The sequence below is a fragment of the Dreissena polymorpha genome, chromosome 4 (genome assembly GCF_020536995.1).
Source record: "Dreissena polymorpha isolate Duluth1 chromosome 4, UMN_Dpol_1.0, whole genome shotgun sequence".
Taxonomy (NCBI): Eukaryota; Metazoa; Mollusca; class Bivalvia; order Myida; family Dreissenidae; genus Dreissena; species Dreissena polymorpha.
The window spans coordinates 142,490,249-142,502,448 of NC_068358.1; the positions used below are offsets into that span (position 1 = coordinate 142,490,249).

Genomic DNA, 12,200 nt, shown 5'->3' on the forward strand with positions numbered 1-12,200 from the left:
CAAATATTTCATAGTTCATTTTATTTACATTGCTTTCCTTTTTTACTGGCATCCGTGTGCAGTTTTCATTAATGGAACAGAACTGTGTAGGTTTTAAAAAATCTGCTTCATCTTGTAAGCGTGATTTCATATTTTTCTCAACTTCCAGGGGAGATGATTCTGAACTTATTCTTACGTTGCTCATTTACGATAGGGGTTAAGTACTCATTGATATGAAAACACTGTAAAATTTTGAAAAAAATGAATGAAAACTGTAAATTGCATAAAGAAGCTGCATTTCAAAATACTTTGAAATTCAGTAAAAGATCATTATAGATTTATTGCTCCGATATTCATCATTTTCAATAGGGTTCGAGTAAAACTGATATAAAAGCACTTAACAAGTTTGGAAATATTCAGACGAAAGTTGTGAAATCTTTTAAACAAGTGGAATTGTTTATTTTGTCAAATTTAATAGAAAAAAATCTGGACTTATTGTCCCGATGATTCTTATTTTAAATGAGGTAAAATGCTCATTGATATGAAGACACTGTAAGTTTGGAAAGAATCTGATGAAAAATGTTGACATAATCACCTAACCTAGCAGTTTTTCACTTTTATTTTTAAATTCAAAGAGACATAATTCTGGACTTATGGTCCGATATTGCTCATATAGAGTTAAGGTTGGGTCCTCATTGATAAAAACAACCTGTGCAAGTTTGGGAATAATCGGATGAAAATTTTGGACTTCGAACAACGATTTCAAAATTTCTCAAATTCTAAGGAAGATAACTATGGACGTAATGGTCGGATAATGCTAAAGGGCCCATACCACCTGGATAGTAATACGTGTCGCGCTTTGCGCTCTATATGTGGTTCTTAAAAAAAACTCCGAGTAGTGCTTGACTCTAGGGAAACGGGTTGCTTGGACACAACTTCTTCGCAACTCATTGTTACAATCAATAATAAGTGTCGCGCTTCGCGCTATATATGTGGTAGGGATAGTACTTAGGACCTATGATAGACAACCATAAAAATACATGGATAAAAGATGTGTTGTTTGCATTTATTTGTTAATATAAAAACACGTGTATTTTTATAAGATATTTAAGTGATGTAAGAAATTTTAATAAACGTTGTCACCACGCGGCATCCATTAATTTTAATAAAATTATCAAATTGCAGTAAAATGGATTTTAAAATGTCTACATGCTTTATTATATTTATTAATCTGCCTGAAAAAAATGTCAGTCGCCGAACTGTTCCGTTCGTGCCGGAACCCGGGATTGAACCGGGGGCCTTTAGATGATTGTTGCGTAAACAACATCAGTCTAACACTCTCACAACTGAGCTATTCCGGCTGACATCATTTATGTACTTCTATTTGGTGAAGTTGTGTATAGCGATCGTTATTATATGTATATTAATAAACTAATACATTGTACGTTTTCGTACCACTACGCCACTCAATAAACTTGCTTTCGCGATAGGTCGTCAAAAATCGTATTACATTGATTCTCCACTAAATAAGCAAATTAGAAAAAACACAAAATAAATATATTTTGATTATGTTTTGTTTTTATACAAAACCAGAAAGTTTCGCGTATTTGCCCAGTCCCTGTGATCTTTCCCCTGTGATCAGTTGTGGATCAGTTATTAATTAAAACAATTAGCTTTGCATTATTGGCAATAAATGTTGTAATAAATGTTATAGGCACAAATGCAGTACTTATTTACACTAATTTACACAAAAAATCACCACTATGCAAGATATTCTTAAAACAAAAATGTATACATTGATCCGTAAAATAACTTCTCCCATAAGCGAAAAAATGCATTAAATACTAGTCGCCGCTCTCCAGAGCGACGCCAATCAATATAGAGGTATTATAAATACAAACTGTATACAAATTTATATTAAGTTCAACAGACCGCGTCCATCATCATTAAGGGTTGTTGGCAAACGAGTAAGCCAAAACAGATATCACGCAGTTGATGCTGGTAGTTAAACCCTGTCCATTGTTAACAGCTTGCCCCCTGGTAGAGGTAATGTATCCTTGCTTCGTAAAATTCAGAGGCATGTTGAAGTGAAGTTGAAGAAGAGTGCATTCATTATTGTAACGTAAGAACGTAACGTGAAATTTCATGGTGACGTTATTCTTGTCCATAAACGGTGCGTAAAATTCAGCAGGGGACATTATTTCCATCATGAAACGATCATGATCTGTCGTTGATTGCAGGTAACCATTTAGGAGACCCATGGTGAACTTTAAACTGGTATTGCTTTTGTCGTCTGATTCCACGTGTATACCAGAGAGCACGTTGTTGCCATAGAAGCCCGTGTATTCCTTCGCGTTACGCAACTCTCGGGATATCTCGCCTGCTCCGAACTCTGTCACGGTATCGTTTCGCCACGGTCCCGGAAATGTACATGCATTTGTGACGTTAATCCAAGGTTTATATCCAAGAAGAATGTCACTCACGTGATAGAAAGTGGTCGTCAATGCTTTCATTTGCAACGCGTTTACTGCTGGACCATTGGTGCTTGCGAATATACCTACAATTAATACAATAACCATTGCAAGGAAATGATGGACACTTTAACCCATTTATGCATAGCGTCTAAGAAAAAAGCAATGACAAACAGTGAAGACCCACATGAGACGCCGCATGATGCGGCGTCTCATCTGGGTATCCGCTGTTTGCTTAATGGAATTTCTGTAAGAAATATTCTAAATAAAGAAATACATATACTAGACATCCCTAATCTTAGAAGGATGGGAGAGTCCACTAGGCATATATGGGTTAAATAAGGTATGTGAAATTACATTGCAAATGATTAATTTTCAAACACACTTTCACGTGCACTTTAATCAACCGAGTTGATGCATTTCACAACCGTCAAATACACTGACATTAACCGAGTCCAGCAAATATAATCGACACGAAACATTAATTTACGTATATTTACCGATGTGTTGATCCGGGAATATCCAAAGCAGCGTGATGTATGAGAAAACGCCTCCGCTGTGGTCCACCCTCCGATTTCCTAGCAACACAGAACAGTTATTCCTTATGACATTTGTGCCATTTGTCTACTTTGCCATGAACCGTTCGTGTATCGTTTAGTTCATTTTTCTTATTATTTCGATGTACGACTCCTATTTAATTTATATATAATAATCAAATAAACATGGTAAATTTGTGTGCTCCGGTTTGAAATGGCTTTGGGTGTAGATTTTTGGTAAATACCTTGAGACGTTTGATATTTGAATACATAAAGATCGTAGAGAGTCATTTTTAGCATCCTTTTTTAATAGAGAATAGCTTATAAATGTGTGCAAGTGTTGAGGCTGTGCGATGGCAATTTGTACCAATTTAGCTCGACCTTGCTTAGCGTTGTTCGGTTCAGTCCCATTCAGTTTATTTCAGTTTACTTTATCGAGTTTTTGTTAGTTCAGGTTCATATATAACCTTTTCTGGGGTATGGCAACCAAACATACGCTCTCCCCCTTGAACTGATCTTAACCCGTATGTATCTTAAAATGATAAGGTATAACGGGAGAATCAAAGACTATGCATTTGTAGGATTTACTTGCAAGTTCAATCTACACTACGACCTACCATTGTAGAATGCCTCCGTGAATGCATGACCATATCCAAGTGGGATTTCGAAGGCTGGAAACGTAGGCTGTGTAAGAAAGAAGTTTGTTCTATAGTTGTCACTCGTGTCCGATATGATGCCTGGAACCCAAACAATAATCCAAATATTATCGATTTTGAATTCAAATCCCTAAACATTCAAATCAGTGACTTGCATGAATATCTGTGTAGGACGCATCCATCATTTCCATTGCACAATTGCATTAGAAGTCCGCTATAGTTTAGCTCACCTGAACACAAATGATCCACTTATAAAAGCCACTTACTATAGCTCTTACAATATATTGTATTTTGCTTCCATCGAAAACCCATTTTCTCTCTAAAACCAATCCAGAATACTCCCAGGTGATCTAATATATGAATATTATCGTGATACAAATATTAACCAATAAAGGCTTGTTTCAGAAGCTCCGTGTCCAACAGTTGTTCCCCTTTGTCTGTCTTGCCCATGTTGATGATGAACCGGATGTACTTGGCCATATCGACACCGTTTGAGAGAATAGCCCCGGACGGTTCCATTGGTCGAATCCTTAAAGATCCAGCACAAGTTAAACAGCTTCAAAATTTAATTTCGAACGCCATAAAACATGATATTTTTTAAAATCGAAACACAAAAAACACTAAATTTTAAATAGAAATTACAGCTGGACCTCCTTTTACACGTCTGAAGCATAGGCAACGTGTACGTTAAATGGAAACAATGAAGCTTGTTAAAATAAAATAGGTAACCATGGCTAAACCTGAATGTAACTGTTAATGCAGAACATAAACATTGTCATTAATTTAAAGGTTTTCCATTTTCTGGAAAACGCTACATCTGAAATTTGTATACGTGTCGTACTTGTTGTGATAGCTATGAGAAACGTTCGTCATTTAAATGATTGAATATGAAATAAACAGTGTATGTTTTTCCTGCGTATTTACCATTCAATAAGTTTTAATTAGTAGCACATGCAAAATTTCATTAAGCTAGTTTCAGGCACATGAAGAAATTATATTTAACGGTACCGTCAACCACGACGACGAAGAAAAGAAAAGTTGTAAAATACCGTACTTTTTACAATTATTAGTTTGTATTGATTAAAATATCACGACTGGTAAATTACATTACTTGAAAAAAGTTAAAATTTTCAGTAGATATTCGGTAATAAAATTTAGCGATGTGAAATCGAAAGTGCATCGCTAAAATAGGTGACATAACGATATACACACTATACATATCGCAAGTAGATTGATCATTATATATACATTATATACAATTCCCTACGCATGCACAATTTGCATTCCTGGGTTTACCACGTGACGATGATGATCAATCTACTGGCGTTAACTGGTAGCTACTTGGTACCGGTACCCAGTAAAATGTATTACCGAATATACTGAAATATGAAAACTTAACAACTTTATTCAAGTAATGTAATATACCAGTCGTGATATTTTAATCAATATAAACTAATTATTGTAAAAAAAAATACGGTATTTTACAACTTTTCTGTTTTCGTCATTCGTGATAGACGGTACCTTTAAAATGATACTCGATAAATCTATGATTCTTATTGAGCAATGTAAAGATAAAACAAAATAATAGAAAAAAATATTAAAGGAATCTTCATTCCAGGAATATCAGTTGTTAAATTAAAAATATTGAATAGTTTGGTGATTTCATTCTTAGATTGGAACACAACAAATGAGGACTGTGAATATATTTGGACCCACAGATGAGGGAAATGCCACCATAGCGATTATATAACGCTTTCTGTAACTGTCCGCAAACGAACCTTTATACATTGCGGGTTGGAATGCACTGCATTAAAGTGAGGTTACAATTCCACTGCTGGAACGCCGGCTTGTTCAAAGCTTTAAAAATTCGCGCGTTTAACGGTAAATTTCGAAAACAATTTTAAATATTTGCGTCAAAGCGTATATCAGGTTACAGAACAAAATACTTACATGATCAAAAATGTATGAGTGGACAGAATGCAATATCGTAGTAATTAGCAAATATGAGAACACAGTACAAACGCTCAGGCGCTGACATTCTTCTAAATATAAAAGGGGCACACACTCTGTATTGATGTCGAGAATTGAGTGTGAAACTGCTCAAACCTAGTTTCATGCTAAATACGCAGTTAACATCGTTGCTAAACGAACTGTAGTATCCCTTTTCATACCATATTCTTCCCACAAATAGAAAGTCGATGAAATAACATATTAATGTTAATGTGAAATATGTTTGTAGATTGCAAGTTTTCTACTGCGAAACGTTTCCGGCCCAGAGTGGGTAATCACGTGACAAACAAGATGGCGACGTCCATGTCGAGGCAGGAATATTTCGTCGTTTTATACCTTTTAGTATTTTTTATTCCGCTCTCTTACCAGCCATATTAGGAAGAAAATTCTGGGTTTAATTTCATAGTAAAATTCGCTCTATATCTCGACTTAACTCGGTGCGAAATTTCTTAGCGGGATGACCTAATTAGGGCTCCACTAAGAAAATTTGCACGGAGTGAAGTCGAGATATAAAGCGAATTTAACTACGAAAAAATCTCATCACCTTTTTACTGATATGGCTGGAAAGTGAGCATCATTTAACAAATATTAAAACAGAAGTAATAAAGGGTATACAACGGCGAAAATAACTGTTTTAGTATGGACGTCGCCATCTTGATTACCCCCTCTGAGGCCTACCGGCGGGAAATTTTATATTCAAATTGATTGGTCGTAGACAGCTACCCCGAAAACGCCTTGGCAACCATGCAGGTTTTTATCAACGATAGCTTGATATTTATCATGTAGCGACGTTGACCTGACATGCATTTCAATCAGGGAAATTTGCAAAAACAAGTTAATACAAACTGAAGCAATTCGCTGACCAGTCCTACTCGAGAAACAGAGATACACAGTGAGTACAGTCAAGTACAACCTGTTAAGACGGGAATCATACATCACACAAATGGGATATTAAGTATAAATAACGTCTTTTACGAAACATAATGAAAGATGCGTATCTTGTAGTTAACAACTTACGTATAAATGCTTCTGGTCCCGTTTGCAAATTGACCGTCCCTTAAAATATATGGTTGTGCGACACCATATATAAACACGTCAGATGGCTGCTTCAGTAATTTTGATGACGACATTCCGATCGGAGTCAAAACACGTGACGTAATAAGATTTTCCCACGTTTCTCCACCTAGTTTTTCAGCAACGTGTCCAAGAAGCATGTACATGTAGTTGTTGTAAATAAATCCGTCTCGAAAAGCCTTCTTTTCCGGTAGAAATTTGAGATTCCTATTTATCAAAATAAACAACTGTTAATGGAATTTAATATTGTACAAAGGGCTCAAACTGTAAATTAGAAATCGTGGACACAATACATTTATCTGTAGTGATAAACCATTATGTTATTTTCACCTACTTGCTCAGTTCTTCCCTGGACACCGTTTCCGGATATCCGCTGATGACACCAAATTCATGGCCGTCCAGTCCTGTGCGGTGCGAGAGAAGGTCCTTCAGCGTGCTCTCCCTTGTTCGATACTCGTCCACGAAGCCGTACTCGGGACCCAGAATTTCCATCACCTTGGCCGTCCAGTCAAGTCTGGTGTGAAACGAACAGTGCTATCAAAAATTGATCGCGAAGTCTGGTCAAGAATTACCCAGTCTACAAATATGACCACGAAACCGCACGTGTCTTTACAGAGGACAGCTCCGCTGACCGCATATAGCATAATCCCCATGTTTTGCAGGACGCAAATAACATGTTTCAGTGTTATGTGTCTACTACGAGGAGCAATAAGTTTAACGAGAGGAGTACAGACGAGACATCTATGTTCCGTTTGAGTGCTAAGTAATTGTAACGAAACAATATAAGATATGATGTATATTACACTTTAAACGCGCACGTAAAAATGACAAATAATAAAATATACAAAACTTCACTTTTTCAGTCTGGAATTTACCAAAACGTATACTAGTTATTAACAAATATGAATTTTCTTTAAAACAAATACGTAACCCTTCATCAAATATTAAAACAGAACACTAGAAGATAATTTCAAATGATACAAAGCAAAAATAGTTAAAATACACGTTTTAAGGTGCATTTTTTTGTATTATTTGCTTTCGCCCAGCGTGTACCTACTTTTTCTCAGTGAGTAGTATACCGAGCAGCACCATGGTGAAGGACTTGGTTACGGAGCCAATGGCAAACAGAGTGGAATTGTCCACCGGAACACCGGCAGATATGTCCGCTCTGCCAAAACCACGAGCCCAAACATCACCTCCTGGTATATTAGCAATTTGAAGAAATGTTTTATTAAGTGGGCACAAGAATTCAGTTCGAAAATTGAATAATTTGGGCCCATTTATATGACCGTACTAAACAACACAGTTGGGACGCACACTTCTGAGAGAATGGAGTGTAAACTTTAAAATATTTTTTGTTTAAGATTTAAACTGTCGTAACGAGTCAAAATACCGAGATGTAAATCCATTGACGCCGTCCTAAATTAAGCTGAATACGAATTGGATGGAATAAATAATTACAAACGCCAATGCTTTATCTAATAGTTGTCACGATTTTTATCTATAGATCTTCCCCACAAAGATGATCTCCCATGAAAATAACATCCCGCGTTAGGGAATACGTCATTATTCACAGTTTATAATCAACTTCCGGTGACTGTTCATATCCGTTCATTTAACGTATGTAAACAAGATCAATGTACCTTTTTTTCATTAAAACTGTTCTAATAATAAAAGTATTTTGGAGTGTTTGAGATCGTATTTAATTTTCCTGTTTTCTCAGAATTTGATCTCTATTGCAGTTGCTTTTTAAATATATCTTTTAAGAAAGTTCATTGGCTAAAATGAATCCATAAGAATTTATATTTTATTTTTTAAAATCTTTATTTTATTTGCTTTTATGTAGATGAAACATTTCCATGTTTTCCGTGTTTATCATGGCATATAACTCTTCCACATAGACGTTAACTACTTACATCTTCAATATTTTAATTGTCAAAATAGTGTAGCTGAACACAAAACACAGAACAGGTTAAAAAAAAACAATGTATGAAAATCGACATTTAGAAAACGATACGTACCTTTCACAACGCTCAACGTAAAACCAGGCACGTGACGACATTCCATTGTCGTCAGCACGAGATTTTTTATATGTTCTTCCGCCGCCGCATTGAATATCTCACCGCACATATATGGACATATCGAGAATAACAACGAAAACATGAATGTGATTGAAAAGACGAATTTAATCCGATCCATTCCTATGTTTGTAATGTTTGGTGCAGCTCTAAATGTGGTGAAGATACGTGGCAGTATTTATTTGCCCTCTATGTCAATACACTTGAAAATGTCGGTTGTTTAAACAGCTATCGCATGACTATGATGTCATGAGTCCATGATGCCCTTAAGCAATTTTGAAATGAAAACCACGTGATAAAAGAAGTGCAACATATACACGCGCTTCTATATTTGAACATTACTCTAGTTGTGTTCCAATGACTAAAAGCCATTCATAGAAATCGAAAACTCCCGGATTACCGCTCCTGAATACTCGCATGCGCCGCCTTTACGGTACTGAAGAACAATGCAGGGACATCAGACTTTATATGCGGACATGACCTTTATAATTATCTTCGAATAATAACATTAAATAGAGAAATAATTGTGCTTTAGGCAAAGGAAATACTGAAAGGAGTACTAAAAACACAGCTATTTCGGCCTTAAACATAACGTGTTGTCACTGAATGTTGCAGAGACACATATGTTGTAAATCTAGCATGTATTATTTTAAGTTATTTTTTTAAGATGTAAATTAAAATTCTTTCATGTTTCCAATCTTTGTTTACTGATAGATCTTTGAACGCTGTTGTCTACCAGATTATTCAGTACCGTAATGGCAGCGGGTCACGTGATAGCCAAGATGGCGGCGGTCAATTTATCGATTCTGGGATTGTCTATAGGTCACATAACCCCAAACTGGAACTCCTGTTTGCAGGGTTACATGCAGTCAGTTTGATACTTATCACTCATTGTTTAGTGCATGCTGCATTGGATTTGTAAAATACATTGCAAATGGAATGGTTTGGTATCAATTTGAAGGTATATTTGTAAGCAATAAGAAAAAAGCCATTTTTGTGCTCTACTTTTTCTGTTGATGGTTCCCGGCTATGAAAGTAGGTCATACTATTTGAGCCCAAAATGGTCGCCTGCACAGCTGTCAAAACCGGTGTGCCTATTCTAAGGTGAATATTTTGAGTTACAACGTATAGAATTTAATGACATCCATTTGTTAAAAAGAGTATGCATTTATCTTTCCAATGATGTATGATTATATAGTGGGTCATTGCTTGATAATGTTAAAAATTGATATCGAACTTGAACTATTTTATATCTAATATAGAAGGAAATTAATTGCGCATGCGTTGCCTTTAAGCACATCCGACCAAGTTAGTCGTCTGCCAGAATTATGACAATTGACCATCAAAAACTCTCTGTATTGCAAAACATAACTGCCAGATGTCATTATGACCCAAATTAGTGCTGTTTGCAATTGGGCTGTTGCACTGGGGGTCATAAGGGGGGGGGGGGGGGGTAAATGCTGGAAAATCACAACGAAACCTGTTCCGGAGACATATTCTAAGACTACTAAAACACTCGGTATTGTTTTTCAGTGACATTTTGACATTAATTTGCATTAATCTCAATAATGAACTTAATGCGTGTCGTTTTTATTTTTATCTGTATTTTTTATTATTGTTTACTTTTTTAGCCTTTTACTGTTAAAAATGCCCGCCAATTTTGGACCCACACTGTTATATGCCTTCCCCTTCAACCCCGTCAGGCAGATCTACTCAGAATAACACGACTTTGCCTTATTTTTCCTATTTGGATATCTTGCTCAGTTCAAGTAAAATTAAGTATTCAGCTGAAAACACAAAAATGATAATAATAGTATGCTTTCTTTCGTGGAAGAATGTTGTTGTGATAGACCCTGAGTAAAAAAACACCAGGGAATCTGTATTTAAGTGACCTCAATATTATGCGTAAATCTAAGTGTGCATTTGTAGGCGGTTTCGTAATGGGTCTATAGCTCTGCCTGAACTGTCGTCCAATTGGTTAACAAGTCCGGCTGAAGTGACTGGCCATCAAAAACTGTACAGCATGACTGATTCGGAGACGGCCCTCAACACTCGCCCAGTCGTGTCGAGAGGATCGGTGTCTTTGCAGGTTAGTACGCCGTTATTTTCAATTAAATCTATTGTAAAATGACTTCTTTGATATCCTGGCACACTTTTGTCACCAAAATTAGAAAAATTGGATGTTTTACATTTACTGCAGCTCTGAAACCACATTTTGTGGCGATAACTTTGCCAGTGTGCCCGACAATTTGATGCCGGCATGGTGGATTAACCATTTGAAGCAAATAAAGCAACAAAGACTATTGAAAGCTTACTCTAATTGTATCTAACTTACATTAGCTGGCACCGCAATGGGTAAATGTGCATACAAAACCTTTTTGTTTTATCAGATTACACGGAATTGAGCACCCGGGCCAGACTGACACTTTCCGGAGCCTGTCCGAGACGGAACTCGAGCCGAGGAATCCTAGGTCCAGGTGTGACAAAATACTTAAAGCTCATGTCTGACGATGACTTTTTATAGTCAAGTGTGTTGTTTTTCCATGTAAGCAAGCCCTTTTCTTGGGTCAAATGACATCAGAAATGCTGCTTCTACATGGATTTTACCTAAAATGTGCCCCACCCCCCCGAAAGTTTGTTCGAATCCGGTTCAAAACCTGCTTTGATGCACAAATATTGGCATTGATGATTTTTTTCATTTATTAAGTCATATGTTATATCAGCTTTGCCTATTAGAATCGAAAGTGATGCCTTGTATGGAGTCTAAGTGCTGCATGTATGATGTAACCAAGTTTGGCTTTTCTACCTTATTTCTTGACGCGAAACGCTGTTACGCATGGCGCTTTCAATGGCAACTTTTATGAATAAATCTGTGTGTCATTGTACCGGAACTTTGTGATCTTTCTCAAAACAGATTATACCTGTGGGAAAAGTGCCTTTAATTCAAATTTGAAGGGGTTGGGTTCTCTTAAAGGTCACATAACCCCAAACCGGAACTCCTGTTTGCAGGGTTACATGCAGTCAGTTTGATACTTATCACTCATTGTTCAGTGCATGCTGCATTGGATTTGTAAAATACATTGCAAATGGAATGTTTTTGTATCAATTTGAAGGTATATATGTAAGCAATAAGAAAAAAAGCCATTTTTGTGCTCTACTTTTTCTGTTGATGGTTCCCGGCTATGAAAGTAGGTCATACTATTTGAGCCCAAAATGGTCGCCTGCACAGCTGTCAAAACCGGTGTGCCTATTCTAAGGTGAATATTTTGAGTTACAACGTATAGAATTTAATGACATCCATTTGTAAAAAAGATTACGCATTTATCTTTCCAATGATGTATGATGATATAGTGGGTCATTGCTTGATCATGGTAAAAATTGATATCGAACTTGAAC

At 36.4% G+C, this 12,200-nt stretch overlaps 1 protein-coding gene and 1 non-coding gene across 3 annotated transcripts; both read right to left on the reverse strand.

Moving 5' to 3' along the window:
• Positions 1-1,024: 1,024 nt before the first annotated feature.
• On the reverse strand, positions 1,025-9,040 carry LOC127877096 (penicillin-binding protein 4-like). 2 transcript variants are annotated; one of them, XM_052422743.1, is made up of 8 exons: positions 8,748-9,040; positions 7,784-7,925; positions 7,061-7,240; positions 6,670-6,933; positions 4,029-4,171; positions 3,604-3,723; positions 2,951-3,028; positions 1,025-2,536 (listed from the first exon to the last, which is right to left on the reverse strand). In XM_052422743.1, exons 1-8 carry the CDS (start codon positions 8,923-8,925, stop codon positions 1,926-1,928), a joined length of 1,716 nt encoding a protein of 571 aa, XP_052278703.1. In that variant the 5' UTR covers positions 8,926-9,040; the 3' UTR covers positions 1,025-1,925. The 2 variants fall into 2 exon arrangements, with proteins under 2 accessions (XP_052278703.1, XP_052278704.1); XM_052422744.1 differs by lacking the exon at positions 8,748-9,040 and adding an exon at positions 8,643-8,727.
• On the reverse strand, positions 1,251-1,340 carry Trnai-gau (transfer RNA isoleucine (anticodon GAU)). The gene is given in 2 exon segments: positions 1,251-1,286; positions 1,304-1,340. It is a non-coding gene; the product is annotated as a tRNA-Ile (tRNA).
• Positions 9,041-12,200: the final 3,160 nt, after the last annotated feature.